The following is a 21,706-nucleotide window of genomic DNA, read 5'->3' on the forward strand; positions in this document are numbered from 1 at the left end:
CTCCTTGTCTTGTGTCTCTCCGTGTGTGTTTCCATGGCAAACAACAGCTTCTGTCTTCATTAAGAAAAATAAAAAATTAAATAGATGAACATTTTCTACCAGTGTTCGGGCTTTTTCGCTCGGAGTCGGACTCCGAGCCCCTGTGTGTTTACGCGGCAGATACATCAGTCGGTTCTCTTGTTTTTTTGCGGTCTAAGATTTTCGCGTCATTACCAACAAGGATAAATTACAGTTTCCAGCATCTGACATGGACACCGCTAACCAAGTGAGAGAAAACGCTGAAGGAATGACCAAATAAATGTGAAACATGAACGTTCGGATGATTAATTACAACTCAATTAGTCGGTGAGTCCGTTAATTGGTGAAATTAATGTTTTCATCCTCTTTCTTTGTCTCTGTGCAGCTGGCATCCGTGGGGACATTTCAGGTACTCAAATTACCTTTGGGATTTATCCGTGTTTTGGAATGGGTGAGTTAGGATTTCATTATTTCTTGGGTGCAGTAACTTAGTTGTACATTGTTAATACAATTAAAAGATTCATTCTATACGCTATTTCACATGAGTGCTGGTACTGAACATACGATTTTTTTGCATGGAGTAGCTAAACGTGATTATTCTAACTAAATTCGCGCATTTGGATGGTGAAACTTTCCCTGGATCTGTTGGATTTTTGCACACCTTACGCGCAAGCATTTTCTTTTAATCCAATTCGCCATGACCAAAGGTTGATGTTTATGCTTATTCAATCGTTACTTGTCTTTTCCAAATTCCAATTATGGCTGCGTGTCCAAACCGTGTGCATTTATTTTTTTCGCGCCAGCCGACAAAAAAAAAATGCCCCATTTATCCCCGAATGAAATGATATAACAGGGCGTCCTCGCTGTGACTGAATCAAAGCTTTACTACAACCTCTCTCTGTCTGGCTGTGGGCTGTGTTGACTGTGTTTATTGTACAGTGCAGAGAAGCCCGGAGCTAAAAAAAAAAAAGAAGAAAAAAAGATAAGTGACTTTCTTTGATGTGAGTTTAGAGAAATTGCCATAGCCGCCAGGGTGCTCAGCAATTGCTCAGATTATGTGCGTGTGTGTATCATTCTGCCTGTGAGTGTTATTCTTTGCCAGTGTAAAGGGAATCACAGTTTTCATTAGCTGAAGAACAATGAGATTTTCTTACAGTTATATGAAATGGTGTGATGAACCTTACTTTCAACATACTAGACCATTAAGGTGAGTTCACACTGCAGACTGACCTGCCATTTTGCTGCTGTTCAGGGCTACCTGCTTGCCTCTGGGCCACCAAGAGAACTTGAAATTACACAACTGGTTGAAAAATGCACCTATTTACTTATACCAAGGAAAACATACATAGCCAGCCAGCATGTGTATGGGGGCTCAATATAGATGGAGAAGTGCACCTAGGCTCACAATGGGCTTCTTGTATGGAACTCATTTGGTTTGACTAAATACAGCCAGTAGCATAAATCCAGTAGGGCACTCTATATAGGTCTGAAATGGTTCTGAATGGTTGTTAAAATATCAGCTCAAGATGCCCAACATATCTAGGATCCATTTGGGTACCAGTTTTTGCCTAGTGTTGTCCTGCAGTAATAGGGCAGAGTATATAACCTTTGGATAATCCCATTTGGTGCCCCTTTCCTCCCTCTATGGACCCCATATGTAATTGTTGACTGACGGGTTAGTCTCTAAAACCATTTCGTTGGTAGCCCTAACATTGGACACATTTGGGAATTCTTTTTTGCCCATTTCGTACTCAAAAGAGTCAAATAAGTTAATTTTGTCTGGGTAGTTTGAAAGTTAGATTAACATTAACTCAAAACTAATTAAATAACTTCTGTTGCATGTCTATTACCTAGGAAAGCACTTCATGCACAATATAATTTGGTGCCAGTAGATCAGAACGTAATGATTTTGTTGTGCTTAGTTTTTTTGTGAACATAACATTAAACTTGGTCTTTCCTAAAAGACGGTGTTCCGTTCTAAAAAAAAGCCTCACTGCACCTGACTGCAATAAAAGGGCTGACACAGACATCAGAATAATTTGAAACCTTATTTGAGTTTGTTCTGTTTGCATGTCAGGAAATCAATGTGATTTACTAATTGCTGAGTTGCTACCTACTCTTTGTAATGTTAAATGACCATGTCTTTATTTATGTCTTTGTTTACGTTAGCTTATGTGATAACCTTGCATAAAAATACTACAGTATTTACAGCTAAATTTAAAAGAAGAATGTATAACATCATCTAATTATTTATTTAAAACAGAAGAGCAAAATGTATTTGTATTCCTGCTCAAATAATAAAATTTTGATTATTACAGTTCTAACGTTATGTTTAACAAAGTATGATACATAAACATGAAAAATACGGAACATATCCTGAATTTACATTTGCTCATTGTGCAATCAATAATCCTTTTTACTGCGGTCTATAGAGTAACACAAGCACCACAAGATAATATTAGCTGGTTAGTTTTCTTTTTTGGTACTTTTTTGTATCTGAACAGAACAACTTTAAAACCTTTGTAGACCAAGGATGATGTTGCAGATGATGTGGTTCTGTTAGCATATTCTGGCCAAGACCTTCAGCATACACTGCAGCGGTTCACAGTCAAATGTGAAGCGGTCGGGATAAAGTTATGGCCTCCAACTGTGAGACCATGGTTCTCAGCTTGTAAAAAGGTGGTTTGCTCTCTCCAGGTCGGTGCTCCGTCTCTGCTTGAATTGGGGAATTTTAGATGGGAGATGGATAGATAGATTCATCTGCGATGATGCGGGTGCTGCTCCTGTCTGCTTTAATAAGGAAAGAGCTGAGCCAGAAAGCAGTGCTCTCAGTTTATCAATCTATCCTTGTTCAAACTTTCACCTTTGGCAATGATGTATGGATCATGACCAAAGGAATGAGATCAGGAGTGGCTGAAATGAGCTTCCTCCACAGGGTGGCTTGGCTCAGCTATAGAGATAGGGTGAGAAGCTCCTTCATCAGGGGGAGTTCAAAGTAGAGCCATTTCTCCTCTTCATTGAAATGAGTCATTTGAGGTGGTTTGTACAACTTATCAGGATGTCTCCTGGGTCATTTCTTTTTGAGGTTTTCCAGGCACACATCATTTGCCCTCTGGTCTGGGAATACCCTGGATGGACGAATGGACAGATGGAAACTGGCTCACACCTTGTCAGATTGAGAGAACAGAAGAAGCAGAAGATCCATCTATAGCTCATAGCTCATATGTCTATGTCCTTGTTACTCTTTGTGTGCATGTGTGGAGGGAAGTGTGAGTTATGTGAGCTTCACTGCCTCCCACAGCACACACCATCTCCATACCACACATTTTTGGCACTACAAGTGACCTTTTCATTGCTACACCTTTGTCTTCCCTGGAAAGAGATTATTCCTCAGTGTATCTGATGGCCTGTGGGTTCATGCAGTATACACATAACTAACCATTTTAATTAAGGCCAAAGTATTCTGATTTATTCTGCCGTGACAACGGCAATGGTTCTTCTTTCTTTAAGCTGTTTTTCTCTAATAACAAAAGAGGGGAAGGATCTGTTATTATTTTCTTTAATTATTTGGAGTTTGATGCTGTTTGCCCTAATTTGACCCAAAATTGCAGTCTTATTTTTGATTTGATGTGAAGAACCTGCACAGACAGTCCTAGAGTATTCCAGCTGGGACATGTTTCTGCACAGGATTCATTCCTGCAGGATGCAGCCTTTTTGAAATTGCTAAACCGAATAACCCCTTTTTGATTATATTCAGGGCCTAAACTCAATATTGCTGACATAAGCACTATCCAGAAAAGGTGTTGCACATTTCCTCTATACCCAATGGGTTTGCTGTCCAAATCTGTTTATTATTTCAAATACAAACAAAGATCTATCCATTCATTGTTTTTGTCATATTTGAGATCAAGTTATGGGGGTGACATGACCAAGTGGGAAACCCAGACAGGCAACCCTCTCCCCAGCAAAACTCTTTCTCATTGTGGGGATACCATTATGTTCCAGACCTAAAGAGATATATACAGGGGTTGGACAATGAAACTGAAACACCTAGTTTTAGACCACAATAATTTATTAGTATGGTGTGGGGCCTCCTTTTGCGGCCAATACAGCGTCAATTTGTCGCGGGAATGACATATATAAGTCCTGCACAGTGATCAGAGGGATTTTAAGCCATTCTTCTTGCAGGATAGTGGCCAGGTCACTATGTGATACTGGTGGAGGAAAACGTTTCCTGACTCGCTCCTCCAAAACACCCCAAAGTGGCTCAGTAATATTTAGATCTGGTGACTGTGCAGGCCATGGGAGATGTTCAACTTCACTTTCATGTCCATCAAACCAATCTTTCACCAGTCTTGCTGTGTGTATTGGTGCATTGTCATCCTGATACACGGCACCGCCTTCAGGATACAATGTTTGAACCATTGGATGCACATGGTCCTCAAGAATGGTTCGGTAGTCCTTGGCAGTGACGCACCCATTTAGCACAAGTATTGGGCCAAGGAAATGCCATGATATGGCAGCCCAAACCATCACTGATCCACCCCCATGCTTCACTCTGGGCATCCAACAGTCTGGGTGGTACGCTTCTTTGGGGCTTCTCCACACCGTAACTCTCCCGGATGTGGGGAAAACAATAAAGGTAGACACATCAGAGAACGATACGTGTTTCACATTGTCTACAGCCCAAGATTTGCGCTCCTTGCACCATTGAAACCGACGTTTGGCATTGGCATGAGTGACCAAAGGTTTGGCTATAGCAGCCCGGCTGTGTATATTGACCCTGTGGAGCTCCCGACGGACAGTTCTGGTGGAAACAGAAGAGTTGAGGTGCACATTTAATTCTGCCATGATTTGGGCAGCCGTGGTTTTATGTTTTTTGGATACAATCCGGGTTAGCACCCGAACATCCCTTTCAGACAGCTTCCTCTTGCATCCACAGTTAATCCTTTTGGATGTGGTTCGTCTTTCTTGGTGGTATGCTGACATTACCCTGGATACTGTGGCTCTTGATACATCACAAAGACTTGCTGTCTTGGTCACAGATGCGCCAGCAAGACGTGCACCAACAATTTGTCCTCTTTTGAACTCTGGTATGTCACCCATAATGTTGTGTGCATTTCAATATTTTGAGCAAAACTGTGATCTTACCCTACTAATTGAACCTTCACACTCTGCTCTTACTGGTGCAATGTGCAATCAATGAAGACTGGCTACCAGGCTGGTCCAATTTAGCCATAAAACCTCCCACACTAAAATGACAGGTGTTTCAGTTTCATTGTCCAACCCCTGTAGTTCCTCCAGTGATTTATGGGTCTACCCCGGGATTTCCTTCCTTAGGACATGCCCATAAAACGTTCAAATGGGCAATCTCAAATGACTCGTTTCAAAGTAAATTCCTCCTCTTTTATTTGGTTATGATCCATGGTTAAGGCCATAGGTGAGGATCAGAACATAGACGGACTGATAAACTGAGAGCTTTGGTTTTTGGCTCAGCTCTTCCGTAATCACAACAGATGAGCTGTGCCAACGCTACTGCGGGCCCAATCCATCTATCCATCTCCTGCTCTATCCTTTGGCTTTAACTGTATTTCTTATGGCTCAACAGTAGCCAATGGGAATGAGGGATGAAGAAGATAGGGATGAAGGGACAGTTGAAAGTTAGGGAGGGTGGAGTATAAATAGACTTGTGGGTAATTAGAGGTGTGGTTGAGGCATGTACCTGCTCTATCCAAATCTAGCACATGAACTCCATTAAAAATGTATTTAACAGGTTACTGGTTTAAAGCATGTGTCTTACCTCAGCCACTCTGTAGCTGGATCCTGTCTGCAACACTGAGACGTTGTTATTGACAGTTAAAACCCACAAATGCAAAGCTTGGAGCGATAGTTTGATTTTGTTATGATTGGAATCTGGTGAATTCCAGCTGTTCTGATAGGTGAGAGATTTCCAGATTGTGTTTCGAATGGTAGCTTGCCTTTAGTCTGACATGAAACGTCTGGAATCAGTAACACCACAAAAATCAGCCACAGTATTTCCTGTTTATAATGACCATGAGTTATAATCTTAAGCCGTGTGGTAGATTTCTATAAACAGTACCTTACTGACCAGCATAAACGCCCCCAGGCACTGAAGGCTTTTGCAAAGGCAGCAACTAATATTTAGTTTGCCGATGATGAACCTTTGGTTGTACCTCTGGTTGGTTGTGGACAAACAGTGGGCTGTTTAAAGGTTATGTTAACTATAGTCAAGATTTTCTAGTAAGATGCTATACGTTTCGGTTTCCTGCATTCAGCTAAGGATCTGCACAAGCATAATGTATATTCATAATTAGTCAGGCCTGCAGGCAAACACGTATGTGTACACTTATTTTCCCATATCTCTGAAACACAGAAACAAAGACCAAACTATTAAATGGAGGCTGTAGATCTTAGAGTAGAACTAACTACTGAGGCTAAGAATTTAGTTTAAAGGGTTAGCATTATAGCACTTGGCTTGAGAATCTATTATATCAATAGTGGGCTCTTATGAATACAGAAACATTGTGTACGTGTGTGCAGCTCTTGTTCTGCCTGGCACGCTATCAGCGGCTGGCATATTTTGCTCCAAACAGCTGTAAGGTCCCCTCCTCTCCCTTGTTGACCAACTCATGCAGAAGCTGTCCTTTGAGATCTGCCCAAACTCTTCACCGTTTCCAGCTTTATGCTTATGCATGCGTGTCTGAGGAAGAAACGGGGAAAGCGGGGAGAGGGAGAAAAGAATTGTACAGTTGCTTGAGCACATAACTGCAAATGATTACCATAGCCATGCTGCTGAAGCATGTCACACAGAGAAGCTCTACAAGTACAGTACATGAGACCTTGTGACTCATGGGGCAAAGCACCGGCCTCCATCATAAGTCTCATTCATGAGTAATGGTGGTCCTCTCATCCAAACCCTCGTTTAACTAACTATTGTGTGATGTCATCCTGAATACATTACTGTACACCAGCTTTGTTTCCACCTGGGTGGTCAGGTGTGCACAAATTAAAGGGTCCCGCTCTCTTAGTGACAGACACAGTGCTTCTGTTTTGTGGTATTTGTGGCCGTCTGAACTCACCTAAAATTCACATTGTGCTAGATTTAACACAAAAGATTTAAAAACATGTTTTTTAGTTGTATGTATTGTAGTTTGACCTTTAAAGGGCTGACTTCTGTGGAATAAATTGTTATGATTTGGAGTTGTTTGGTTTTTGGTTTTGGGTTTTTTCTTTATATGTTTTTCACAGTTAAGGTTTTGAATCGTTCTTCTATTTATTATTATTATTATTCTTAGATTTTGAATCATGTTTCTGTTTGTTTTCCTGGTCATGCTTTAGTTTTTGTATTCATGTTTTGTCAAGTTTGGTTTTTGGATTTGGTTATGCTTTAGTTTCATGTTTTTCTAGTTTCTGTTAGTTTGTACTCATGAGTCTCTGTTTTGCTCCAGCCACGTTTTGTTCTGTCTGTCAATTATCTTAATTATCTTACTCCACCTGGTTCACACTCCATATGTACACACCTGTTCAGTTATTCATCGCGGTAACATTTTCAATTCATGCTCATGTCGTGCTGTTCACTCCAAGCCTGTCTTGCCAGCCTGCCCATGTCAGTTTTGCCTGTGCGTTTATTGTTTTGGTTTCTGCCTCCTAGTGAGTAAATTTTTTGTTATTAAATCTTTTTCCACTTACCGTCATGCTGCCTGCTAGTCTGCATTCCGGGTTTGTCCGTTGCTCAAGCCTTAACAGAATGTTTCCGCCAACCACGAACCTCGCGGACAAGCAGAAGGCAGACGCTTTGGATCGCTGGGTTCAGCGTCATTAGGAGGAGGCAATGAGGAATCTGCCAACCAACCTGGAGGTTCTGCCCTCTCCACTGCTGCTGGAGCAGTTGGAGCGTGAGGCGGTTCGGCGCCGTTCTCCGCTTGCACTCCGGTCTGCGCACTCTGGTCCGGCAGTGAAGCCTTCACCCTCCTCCCGCCGCACGAAACGTTGACGCGGAGCACCTTCCTGTGGTTCGGCTGGCGAGGAGGTGGTTTCCCTGCCAGCCAACGTGAGGGCTGCGGCATGTAAGCCTGCATCTTCGTCTCCCACAGCACAGTCTCCCAGGCTCGCTGCAGCTCCGCCCATGCCGTCTTCGCTCGCTCCAGCACGGTGTTCTGAGGCAACACCTGACGAGCTGGAGCAGCGTTTAAGGTTCTATGCACTCCAAATCAAGAGCTTCAGGACGACCTGCCTCATGTATTCCTCTCCTGAGCTGATGGAGAGGATTAGACAGATGGAGAGGGATTATGAAACGGCAGTAAGGCGGTTTTACTGCCATCCTCCTTCATCCACACCAAGCCACATGAGCGGTGCTGCAGCTCAGTCCACGTCATGTCTCCAGAACGGTGCTACTGCTACTGCAGAGCAGCCCACGCCAGGACTCCAGGGAGCTGCTGCAGAGCAGTCCACGTCAGGTCCACGTCAGGTCCACAGCCTGACCCACCACAGCCTGACCCTAAGTCTGCCTCAACCTCCTCTACACGCTGCAGAGGACGTCGTAAGAGGGGCGCCTAGGCTGAAGTCATCGGGGGTCCCAGCAACGGTTCTGCCCACGCCACAGAGGGTCTCGGCAACAACTCAGCCCCTGCGCACGCCACTGAGGGTCTCTGCGACGCCTCAGCCTCTGCTCCTAGTCTACAGGGGTTCTCTGAGAGTCTGGTCCTTGTCTTGGTCCTCGAACCCTGATGAAGGGTACGAGGACGACCCACCCCCAGACCCTGTTCATGTCATTGAGGGCTTCAAGGAGCAGCTTGTCCTTGTTCTGGCCTCAGAACCCATAGATGAGGGTTTCGAAGAGGAAGCACCGCTGGATCCTGTCTCTGGGGAATTCAAGGAGCAGCTTTTCCTCGTTCTGGTCACCGAGGGTTCCCCAGACTCTGTTCCTGTCTCCGGTGGCCCCGCCGGCTCTGCTTCAGCCTCTGAGGGCCACTTCAGCCTCTGAGGGTTCGCCTGGCTCCACGCCTCTGGAGTTCCACAGATTTTCCGGGGGGTCCTCTACTCTGCTCAGTTGGCCTCCTGACCAACCTGCAGGTTCCCGTCGCAGGTCGCCACGGTCTCTACGCTTCTGTCGGCCTCCACGTCTTTGTCGCCGGTCTCCACGCCTTCGCCGCCGATCGCCAAGGACTCTGTGTTGCAGGTCCTGGTGCCCGCCTGAACTCTGTGCCTGCTCGGTACGACCTCCCGGTCGCCTGCCTGAACTCTGTGCCTGCTCGGGACGACCTCCCGGTCGCCCGCCTGAAGTTTGTTTTTGTTTCTGAGTATCTTAATCTCAGTATAAACCCAGCTGTTCTCTGAATGCCTAGGAGGTTTGTTAGAGAAACTTAGTGATCAAACAGCATCATGAAGGTCAAGGAAAAGAGCAGACAGGACAGGGATAAAGTTGTGATGAAATGTAAAGCAAGGTTCAGCTATACAACAATATCCAAAGAGTAGAACATCTCACAGACCATGATTTAATCCATCATCCTAAAATGAAAATTGTAAAGCTCAATTGCAAACACTGAAGATATGGCCATCCTCATGAACTGATGAAGTGTTGACGCAACGGGACAGAATCCCATGCCATACCGTTGATATTTTTCTTTGTAAATAATGTAGAATATCATATACTCGTTTCTTACCACCTCAGAATCTACTGCTTTGAGTTGGTCTAACACATAAAATCCTAATAAAATATATTTGACACTTGTAGGTTTTAACCTGAAAAATGTGGAATAATCTCAAGCAGCATGAATATTCTTGCCACCCATTTTAAGTGCTTGCATGCAAAGAAAAAGTGCATGCACACAATGTTGGAACAAGCTACCAAACATAGTGCTTATTGTTTAACACTCAAATTGACACACGTTCTTTTTATTGGAGATCCAAATGAATTAAAGCCAAGAAAATAATCCCAGATTAAACCAATTGTGAAGATTATATGAGATCCATCTCTTGTGTATTTATTGCATCTATCTTGCATCCATATCCAACTTCAGATGTTCTATTTTCTGTTTCTTTATTCTTCTGCCACTTTCCTTAATCTGTCAATATCTAGCCTTTCACCATTAGGTGCCAAGTGGACATGATAAGCATTTTCTTGCAGGAGCATCAGTGCACACTCACACAGACACACAGAGGCACACACACACAAAAAAAACTAGTCGAAGGGAGATGTAGTGAGATTGGCAACAGCTGTTGACTGATATAGCTAGAGACTTGCCAGGTCAGTGATCTGTTTGTCACCACTAAAATAAATCTGGTTCTTTCGACAGGGAGGCACAGGACTGGATAAGAATATAACCATTTAAAATGTTGAAGGAGTGTGTTATCTCTTTTTGCAAATTTCCTAGAACCCACTGGGTTCAGAGCTCTGAATAACTTCATAGCTGACATTCAGATGTAGTAACTTAGTATTAATGTGAAGGTGAGAAATGTTCTTCCCTTGTCTCTCGATGTTGCTTGAAAATAGGTTTGGTAGATGAAGGCATTCCATATGACTGTCACACAAGCTTCTTCAGCTGTTGATATAAACATCAGCAATAGGGATGAACCAGTTCATCTGCTGGTAATTTAAATTGACTAATTCTTCCTTGATTGTTCCTGTCCAATGATCATTCACTTAATAAATCAAACCTGAAAGTTCCCTCATTTTTGGTAAACACGTGATTAAATCAGCATGTCCTCTGATATACTTTTTTTTTTAGTTAATTAAAAATCTGGTGAAAGTTAAAGACATGCTTTGATGCAAAGATAGGAATACATTTTATATGATTTTTTGTTGGATTAAAAACAACTAACCCTATCAAGGAAATTTCTGTATTTTTCTTTCTTTTATGGTCAATGCTTACATTTAAAGGACAGTTTACACAAATGGGTTTGTATGGGTTATAGTCCTTTAAAAAAAAAAGATACAGTGGATTCGACCCTTAAAGAAAACCAGAACTCAGAATTGGTCAGTAAAACCCAGTGTTATAGTTTTAGCCGCTGATTTGACCCACATACAGAGACACTGAGAGCAGTTTAGGTGTTTATTTGACCAGAGACAGGGGCACAACAAAACCCACGGACTGGAACCAGGTAACTGAAAGGGAAAAGGGCTGATCAGATATGAGCTCACTTAGAAAACGGTTCAGATTATTTGGAAACAGCTTACAGTGCGCCGAGAATGATCCACCAGGGATTGAGGCTGTCGAGTGTGGGAATGATGTGTTGGTCTGCTGAGTGTGATTATCCTGGCCTGGCAACGTTGGAGGGTGGACAGGGTTTGCTCAGACTGGGGGACCGGATCTGCAGACTGCCACCTGGGACTGATCCAAGGCAATGGCTACGATTCAACTCTTACTGTGGTCCTCCTCCGAGTGGGAGGGTGGCTTGGTCCTGAAACCTGACGTGAAGACAAGGCAAGATTAGTTCAAGGCTGTTTACAAAATAGTTCAAGGCTGTTTACAAAATAGCTCAAGGCTGTGGAACGACCAGAAATCTGGCCAGACTGTGATACCCCAATTAGGCAAAACACTCAGGCGTTTTAGCCCCCCGGCTGATGAGGGAACAAGGAACACCTGCCACTGCTTCGGCTGCCAGGCTCCGGCGGCACCTGGTGGTGAAGGGGAGTTAGCAGCAGGCAGACAAAATCCCAGACTCTGACACCCAGAGCAATGTCTAGTCAGTTGTAAGTGTCACAATCCATGTAGTAATCCAAACCCAAAGTAATAATATTGCTAGATATCTGCAAGTATCCTGAGATGATTTGTTTCCACATCAATCCAGATATTTTTGATTAGTTAATTATCACTTCACACACCAAGAAATCAGTTATTGACAAGAATTGGAGATTTTCAGCTTGCTCGGCCCTGACAGGTGACTGGAACAATCCCCATTTGATAATCATTGACTTGGCTTTTGGGTATAATTTGTTAATTATGGAGTGGACAGTTTTATTTTGACAGCTTTCCACCTGCACATTATGTCAGCACTGGCTGACTAATCCAAACCAAAACTCATCCAATATAGCAAAAACTTCCTTATGCAGTGGAGCGACTCGCAAGACCTCCAGTCCACTGGGGATTTGGTTCTCTACCAGAGCTCACTTCTGATTCCAGTGAAATCAGTGGGAAAAGGGAGCCTACCGGAGGGACCAGTCGGAAAAATAGGAAGCCAGGTAAATTGGCCGGTGTACGTGAGAGACTGAGAAAACAACCTCTCTCTCGCATCCCCATGCTTTCTGTCAAGTTCTCTGTGCGTTGTCAGCATGAATTTAGTGATGCCTATTTACTGGCGATTACAGAGACTTGGTTTCAGAGAGAGATTTGGACATGACAGTGGCTGTAGATGGTTTTGGTGCACCTAGACCAAGTAACCGACATGCTGTATCCTTTTAATATGTTTGATATATCTGTCATGATTGACTCTTTCAGGCATATCAAAGCTAGAAAGAGTCCTGGGCCTGATAACATCTGTAGCACTCTGCTTATCTCTTGTGCTGAGCAACTTGCTTTTATGTGCTATCACATTTTCCAACTTTCCCCCACTCAACAGAAACTTCGTAAAATTTGAAAACAGTCTGTAGTGGTTCCAGTGCCCAAACACTCTTACCCCAAGGTTCTTAACGATTTTAGGCCACTGTCCCTGACTTCTTTGGTTGGTAAATGTTTTGAGAAACTGCTGGTAAAAGTCCTCCTACAGAAAACAGAGAACCTCTGCTTAAAGGACTAAATAAAGGGTAGAAGATGCCACTGCTACTCTGCTTACTCTGATATGTAAACATATTTTTATTTGCTGATTTCTTATCTTTTAATACAATCCAACCACACATTTAGTTGATGAACTTTTAGATCTTTTAATCTGGATTTTAACCTGACAGGCTGAATTCTGGATTTTTAACAAACATAACTCAGAGAGTAAGAGTAAATGGATAGCTGTCAGAAGAGCTGTCGTCTTACACTGGCTCACTCGAGGGGTGTGTCTCCCTTGCTGTAGTTCTTTTACAATAATGACTGTCAAAGCCATCATAACAACAGGTATATTTTAACATTTGCAGAGGACTCAGCTATTGTCAGCCTACTGCAAGAAGAGGAACATGATAACGATCCTGTTTTAACTGATTGTATATCTTGGTACCTGCTGTCTTTTTTACAGCTTAATTTGTCCTAGATCAATGACATGATCATAGCTTCCTCTTCTTGGATTTTAACCATCATGGGGCAGGGGGCTGAGATTGTTCATACTTTAAATATCTAGGCACTGTGATCAACAGACTCAAGTTTTTTTTTTGTTTTACTAACTTTTTACTTTTTTGCAGAAGCAGCAGTAGTGGCCTCTATTTTTATTTTTGCAAAGTAGGCAGACAAGTTTTTAGATAAGTTTGTAGATAAGTTAGGATTGCCAAGATTATTTTTATCTGCTAAATGCCACTATAATGAGAGATTTGTTTTAGACGTGACTTATTGACTTTCTTCATAATTTAGAAGTCTAAATGCATTCCTTAATATTTGGTAGAAATGCATTTTGAATTATCTGACTTGGGTCAAATATGTTGGCTATCCTTCCGCAAGTGTTCTTGCAATACTTTGCAGGAATTTAAGCCCATTACTCCTGATAGTTCTGGTATAACTGGGTCAAGTTTACTCACACACACTATTTCAGCTCGGCCCACAAATTTTCTATGGAGCTGAGATCAGAGCCTTATGATAATCACTCCAAAACTTTGACTTTGTTGTCCTTAAGCAAATGTGTTACTAATTTGGCAGTATGCCTAGAGTCATTGTCCTTTTCAAACACTCATTTGTGCCGAAGCTTTGACTTCCTGGCAAATATCTTCAGATGTTGCTTAATTATTTCCATATACTTTTTTTCCCTCATGATACTATCTATCGTGTGGACTGCACCAGTCCTTCCTGCAGCCAAATACCCCCACAACATAATGTACTGCAGAGTTAGGATGACGTTTTCAGGCTTTAAAGCTTCAATCTTTTTCCTGCTAATGTACCAGTGGCCATTATGGACAAACATTTGTCTCTAAAATGATGGTCTTTGTCACTAAATGTACTTGTAAACTGTAATCTGTTGCTTTTGGTGTAATGTTTTCTTCCTCTCTGGGTGGCCTTTCATCCCATTTTACAACAGCATCAATTTCTGTGTATAATGACACTCTCCTATTTAGCCAGTATCTTTACTAGGTTTTCTTTCTTTTGTTCAGGGGTTGATCTGCACAATTCCCACCAAAACAGTGTTGTAAATATGTTATTTAATATAAATATTTTAGTATTTTTTAAAAATAATAATTCGGTCTCTTAAGTGTTGTCCTGTGAATACCAGCCAAATAAATCGGTGGTATTAGGACAACAGAGAAAGGTGTAAACCGGGCCTAAACAGTAAAACTCTGCACACACATGGAATAAATTCACACAATTTCTTAAAATACAAGAATTTATTAACAAAAATAAGTCAACTCAAAGTCAAACATATTTCAATCAACAAAGTCTTTAGTATGCTGGAACAATCCAACTAAAATACCAAGCAGAATGAAAGAATAAGGAAGACCATGTATATACAATATGAACTAGGGAATTAAAGATGGCTAAAAACCATTGCCAATTCAATGTTATTTATGTTTGAGAACCAATGATTATCTTGAGAAATCTGGAAATGAGGTTGTATTCAGCCAACCGAATGGAGGTCCCAATACCTCTCCTTCAGGTTGTAGGGGAAAACCGCTTCAATTAGAGCTGCTATGGTTCTCTGGGGCACAAGTCGCTCCTGTAGGCCTCAGAAGAGAATATCAAGCTCGTCTTAATTACCCCTTTTTTATGAACAGGTGCTGGGTACTTGAATAGCAAATCATTACCTAACCTTGTTGCATGCGATTGGTGTGATCGTAGCCACTTTTGGATCCAAGGATTCTTCAAAGTAGAAGCCTTAATCGCACACGAATTTCAAGGTCTTCAGCCGACGCATGGTCTGGTCCCTCCATTACCCACTGTCGGCATCCAGAATAAGACCAAGCGGAAGGGGGAACATGCCCTTGGGTCAGAGATTCCAGCTCTGACTCCTTCTTTTCCTGGGCTGAGTTAGGCACAAGTTAGTGTGATACTGAAAGGTGTAGAAAGGGTCATACTGGCCTTTGATTTTGTGCAGTTCAGGGTCCATGTTCATCCATATTGTAATCCATGGATGGCGTCCCAACAACAGGTTCACCTCAGGGCCACAGTAGCAGCCTCCTTCCTGAACGGTGTACTGGCTGAAGATTCCCATACTTTTGATACTCCCTATAGTTATTTAAACAGATGAATATGGCTCCTAATTATCTGCAGTTTGTACCCAGGGATGAACCAGACTTGTGGAGCTCCACAATTCTCTTCCTGATATTTTGTCTAATTTCCTTTGATTTCTCCATTATGTCACTCAAATAGCAGTGTGCCTTAAAGTATATCAATGTTTGTGCATCCATTTAGCAAATGTTCTGAAATAAAGCCATAACATCATCATCTTGGCTTTCCAAGATGTTTAAAGGCATCTTTAAACATCTTGGAAATCTTAGTACATTTAAAATTCTGACTTTGCTGAAAGTAATAATAATTATCCAAAAATTATCTCTCTTATAATTCTGGTATTTAGCAAAGAGAAGTTATTTTGGTAATCCTGACTGACTTAAAACTGTAAACACTTAATTTTATTTATTGTGAGACAGCAAGAGAAACAAGGTTACATGTCGTTTTAAGCAGTAAATGTAATTATGTTTTTTTAACTGTATGTTAACCAAACTAAACTCTTAAATACTGATGTCATAGTTGTCTTATCATCTTATTGGTCTATACAAGTACATTTAGAGGATGTGATCTGACTAAAGATCATATCTTCTTTGCTCTCAGGATGGGACCTTAAAATAAGCTCAGGTTAGTTGAATGTTGAAGTAACAGATGAACTTCTGGATGTGATGTTCTCTTTCCTGACACATTAGCTTCATAGTGGGCCTATGCCTTTCCCTAGACCCTCAGAGGATGCTACTTCCTCTTTGTGTCAGACAGTAAAAGGTCACCTGTTCTCTCATTGAGGCCCACTGGTGTCCAGATATTGTATACACAAGCCAGAGCATAAAGATCTGTAGCATTCCATAGATCATTAATTTATGCAACAAAGTTGCAATAAGAGTAACATATTTAATTAAAAAAAACTTTTCTGTTGTCTTTCTTCATAACTACATGTCAATTATACTTTCCCATATTAAATTAATCACCAATTTGTCCACTTTGTTTCTTACAGATGAAAGCATAAAAATTTAACTGTAGGTTCTGTTTATAAATAATTACCTAAAATATTTTAAGCAGGATCTGAAGGTTTTAGTAAAGACTTTTCAGAAAAAACAAACTGATCGTAACTAGAAATTACCTAAATGTTTGGTTAGAACAAATCATTGAATAATAAGCAGATTTAAAAGTGAGATCCTTTCCACATGAAGGTAGGGCAATGAAAAGACCACTATTTATTCCAGTGACTGACTATATGGTAATCGTCAGGCCACTAGTTATCACTCTATCCTGCATGTCATTGTCCAACTTTTTAATTTTCTATTGTTTAAATAGTAAGATGTAATTACCACTACCAATGTGTGAAATTAATTTCTTTAACCTTAACAAATATGGGGGGGTTCCACCAAACTGGATCCAGAAGTTAACCCGGGCTGGTGCTAAAGCCAGGTCTATGGAAAAACTAGTTTGGGTTTTCCACAGCCAGAGAGGCATTGAATCATTAAAAATGCGTTATGTTATGTGTTATGTTACACATTGTAGTTTGTCATCAACCAGGGAAACAGTTTAACTCTGCATGTAGCATTTTAGGAACTGTTAGAAAAAAGAAATAGTAAAGAAGCAACTGAAAAAAACAAAAGATTAACAAATTATTTGAGAATACAGTGCATGGCCGAGAGTAACCCACTGACACAGTCATCTATGTGTAAGCTTCCTAGCCATCCTGGATAATCTGTTGTTTAAATCCGAAAACATTTGATTGATTAAACTCTGAACTGAGTAATTCTAAACTGAACACAGATTCATGCATCTTGAGATTTGGGAAAACTTTTTTTCTATTTGTAAAAGCACAAAGAAGAAAGCATTTGAAATGCCTTCAGCACTAGAAAGGCTTTGGAATTAAAAAAGCATTAAACAGCAACACAAGGATCAATAAAACAGATTATTATGCACTGATTACACATTTTTCAAAAGACAGTTTGAATTATTCCCCTCCTTGAACCGCCACCTTAACGTGGTGGAGGGGTTTGAGTGCCCGAATGATCCTAAAGGCTATGTTGTCTGGGGCTTAAATGCCCCTGGTAGGGTCTCCCATGGCAAACAGGCTGTAGGTGACGGGTTAGACAAAGACCAGTTCAAGACACCCTCTTGAGGACTACAAGGCACGTGATGTCGCCAGGTACGGCGGAGCCGGGGTCCCACCCTGGAGCCAGGCCTGGGGTTAGGACCCGTCGGAGAGCGCCTGGTGGCTGGGTTGCTCTTCGTGGGACCCAGCCGGGCCAAGCCCGAAGGAAAGACGTGAGGCCATCCCCCTGTGGGCCCACCACCTGCAGGGGGAACCGTGAGGGACCGGTGCAAAGAGGATTGGGCGGCGGACGAAGGTGGCCTGATCCTTGGATGCTTAGGCTGCCTCTAGGGAAGTGGAATGTCACCTCACTGGGGGGAAGGAGTCTGAGCTTGTGCCGGAGATCGAGAGATATTGACTAGAAATACAGGTCCTTCTCAAAATATTAGCATATTGTGATAAAGTTAATTAGTTTCCATAATGTAATGATGAAAATTTAACATTCATATATTTTAGATTCATTGCACACTAACTGAAATATTTCAGGTCTTTTATTGTCTTAATACAGATGATTTTGGCATACAGCTCATAAAAACCCAAAATTCCTATCTCACAAAATTAGCATATTTCATCCGACCAATAAAAGAAAAGTATTTTTAATACAAAAAACGTCAACCTACAAATAATCATGTACAGTTATGCACTCAATACTTGGTCGGGAATCCTTTTGCAGAAATGACTGCTTCAATGCGGCGTGGAATGGAGGCAATCAGCCTGTGGCACTGCTGAGGTCTTATGGAGGCCCAGGATGCTTCGATAGCGGCCTTTAGCTCATCCAGAGTGTTGGATCTTGAGTCTCTCAACGTTCTCTTCACAATATCCCACAGATTCTCTATGTGGTTCAGGTCAGGAGAGTTGGCAGGTCAATTGAGCACAGTGATACCATGGTCAGTAAACCATTTACCAGTGGTTTTGGCACTGTGAGCAGGTGCCAGATCGTGCTGAAAAATGAAATCTTCATCTCCATAAAGCTTTTCAGCAGATGGAAGCATGAAGTGCTCCAAAATCTCCTGATAGCTAGCTGCATTGACCCTGCCCTTGATAAAACACAGTGGACCAACACCAGCAGCTGACACGGCACCCCAGACCATCACTGACTGTGGGTACTTGACACTGGACTTCTAGCATTTTGGCATTTCCTTCTCCCCAGTCTTCCTCCAGACTCTGGCACCTTGATTTCCGAATGACATGCAGACATGCTTTCATCTGAAAAACGTACTTTGGACCACTGAGCAACAGTCCAGTGCTGCTTCTCTGTAGCCCAGGTCAGGCGCTTCTGCCACTGTTTCTGGTTCAAAAGTGGCTTGACCTGGGGAATGCGGCACCTGTAGCCCATTTCCTGCACACGCCTGTGCACCGTGGCTCTGAATGTTTCTACTCCAGACTCAGTCCACTGCTTCCGCAGGTCCCCCAAGGTCTGGAATCGGCCCTTCTCCACAATCTTCCTCAGGGTCCAGTCACCTCTTCTCGTTGTGCAGCGTTTTCTGCCACACTTTTTCCTTCCCACAGACTTCCCATTGAGGTGCCCTGATACAGCACTCTGGGAACAGCCTATTCATTCAGAAATTTCTTTCTGTGTCTTACCCTCTTGCTTGAGGGTGTCAATAGTGGCCTTCTGGACAGCAGTCAGGTTGGCAGTCTTACCCATGATTGGGGTTTTGAGTGATGAACCAGGCTGGGAGTTTTAAAGGCCTCAGGAATCTTTTGCTGGTGTTTAGAGTTAACTCGTTGATTCAGATGATTAGGTTCATAGCTCGTTTAGAGACCCTTTTAATGATATGCTAATTTTGTGAGATAGGACTTTTGGGTTTTCATGAGCTGTATGCCAAAATCATCCGTATTAAGACAATAAAAGACCTGAAATATTTCAGTTAGTGTGCAATGAATCTAAAATATATGAATGTTAAATTTTCATCGTGACATTATGGAAAATAATTAACTTTATCACAATATGCTAATTTTTTGAGGACAGGTCTCTGACTGTGGTTTCGGCCTACGGGCCGGGCGGTAGTGCGGAGTACCCGGCCTTCTTGGCGTCCCTGTTGGGGGTGCTAGATAGTGCCCCTCCCGGGGACTCCATTATTCTGCTGGGGGACTTCAATGCCGACGTGGGAAATGACAGTGACTCCTGGAGAGGCGTGATCGGGAGGAATGGCCTCCCCAATCTGAATCCGAGTGGTGTTACGTTATTGGACTTCTGTGCTAGTCATGGATTGTCCATAATGAACACCATGTTCAAGCATAAGGGTGTCCATCAGTGCACTTGGCACCAGGACACCCTAGGCAAGAGGTCGATGATCTACTTTGTTGTCGTATCGTCAGACCTCCAGCCGCTGTTTTGGACACTCGGGTGAAGAGAGGGGCTGAGCTGTCCACTGATCACCACCTGGTGGTGAGTTGGATCCGCTGAAAGAGGAGAAAGCCGGACAGACTTTGCAGGCCCAAGCACATAGTGAAGGTCTGCCGGGAATGTCTGACAGAGCCCTCGGCCAGGGATGTATTCAACTCCCACCTCCGGGAGAGCTTTGACCAGATTCCGGGGGATGTTGGAGACATAGAGTCCGAGTGCACCATGTTCTCTGCATCTATTGTCGATGCTGCTGCCCATACCTGCGGGCGTAAGGTCTGCGGTGCCTGTCGTGGCGGCAATCCCCGAACCCGGTGGTGGACACGGGCAGTAAGAGACGCTGTCAAGCTGAAGGAGTCCTATCGGCTGTGGTTGACTTGTGGGACTCCTAAGGCGGCTGACAGGTACCCTGAGGCCAAGCGTGCCGTGGCACGGGCTGTGGCAGAGGCAAAAACCCGGGCTTGGGAGGAGTTCGATGAGAGAAGGACTACCGGTTGACCTCGAAGCGATTCTGGCAAACCGTCCGGGGCCTCAGGAGGGAGAAGCAGTGCTTCGCCAACACTGTTTACAGAGGGGGTGGGAGGCTGCTAACCTCAACTGGGGACATTATCAGACGGTGGAAGGAGTACTTTGAGGATCTCCTCAATCCTGCCATCACGCATTCCCTGGTGGAAACAGAGGCTGGGGACTCGGGGTTAGACTCTTTCATCATCCAGGCTGAAGTCACCGAGGTGGTTAAAAAGCTCCGCAGTGGCAGGCCTCTCTGGATGTTGTAGGGCTGTCATGGTTGACACACCTCTTGAACATTGCGTGGTGGTTGGGGACAGTGCCTCTGGACTGGCAGACTGGGTTGGTGGTCCCCCTTCATAAGAAGGGTGACCGGAGGGTGTGTTCCAACTACAGGGGGATCACAATCCTCAGCCTCCCTGGTAAGGCCTACGCCAGGGTATTGGAGAGGAGAGTCCGGCCGATAGTCGAACCTCGGATTCAGGAGGAGCAGTGTGGTTTTCGTCCTGGCTGTGCAACACTGGACCAGCTCTATACCCTCTACAGGGTACTCGAGGGGTCATGGGAGCCCAACCGGTCCACATGTGTTTTGTGGACCTGGAGAAGGCATTCGACTGGGTCCCTCGTGGTGCCCTGTGGGGGGTGCTCCAGGAGTATGGAATAGGGGGCCCTTTATTAGGGGCCACCCGGTCTCTGTACAAGTGGAGCAGGAGTTTGGTCCGCATTGCTGGCACTAAGTCAGACCTGTTCCTGGTGCATGTTGGACTCCGGCAGGGCTGCCCTTTGTCACCGGTCCTGTTCATAATTTTTATGGACAGGATTTCTAGGCGCAGCCAAGGGCCGGAGGGGGTCTGGTTTGGGGACCAGTGGATTTCGTCTCTTTTTTTTGCAGATGACGTGGTTCTGCAGGCCCACTCTAGCCAAGCCCTACAGCATGCACTGGGGCGGTTCGCAGCTGAGTGTGAAGCAGCTGGGATGAAAATCAGATCCTCCAAGTCCAAGGCCATGGTTCTCGACCGGAAAAGAGTGACTTGTCCTCTTCAGGTTGGAGGGGAGTTCCTGCCTCAAGTGGAGGAGTTCAAGTATCTCGGGGTCTTGTTTACGAGTGAGGGAAGAATGGAGCGGGAGATCGACAGACGGATCGGTGCGGCTGCCACAGTAATGGGGGCACTGTGCTGGTCCGTTGTGGTCAAGAGAGAGCTGAGCCGAAAAGCGAAGCTCTCGATTTACCGGTCGGTCTACGTTCCTACCCTCACCTATGACCATGAACTTTGGGTCATGACCGAAAGAATGAGATCCCGGATACAAGCGGCTGAAATGAGCTTCCTCCGTAGGGTGGCCGGGCACTCCCTTAGAGACAGGGTGAGGAGCTCGGCCATCTGGGAGCGGCTCGGAGTAGAGCTCCTTCTACATCTAGAGGAG

General features: G+C 43.6%; 1 protein-coding gene across 3 annotated transcripts in view; it reads left to right on the plus strand.

Annotated features, from left to right (window-relative positions):
* Positions 1 to 21,706, plus strand: part of synpra (synaptoporin a) — a 57,053-nt gene continuing 35,347 nt past the window's right edge. Inside the window, exons 1-2 of one of the 3 annotated variants that reach the window (XM_047347107.1) lie at positions 1 to 265; positions 404 to 469. In XM_047347107.1, coding sequence (XP_047203063.1) covers positions 248 to 265; positions 404 to 469 — 84 coding nt within the window. In that variant the 5' untranslated portion in view covers positions 1 to 247. Of the gene's footprint in view, positions 346 to 403; positions 470 to 21,706 lie in introns of all 3 variants that reach the window. The other 2 variants (XM_047347108.1, XM_047347109.1) reach the window with 2 other exon arrangements.

This window comes from Girardinichthys multiradiatus, chromosome 20 (assembly GCF_021462225.1).
Source record: "Girardinichthys multiradiatus isolate DD_20200921_A chromosome 20, DD_fGirMul_XY1, whole genome shotgun sequence".
NCBI classification, from domain to species: Eukaryota; Metazoa; Chordata; class Actinopteri; order Cyprinodontiformes; family Goodeidae; genus Girardinichthys; species Girardinichthys multiradiatus.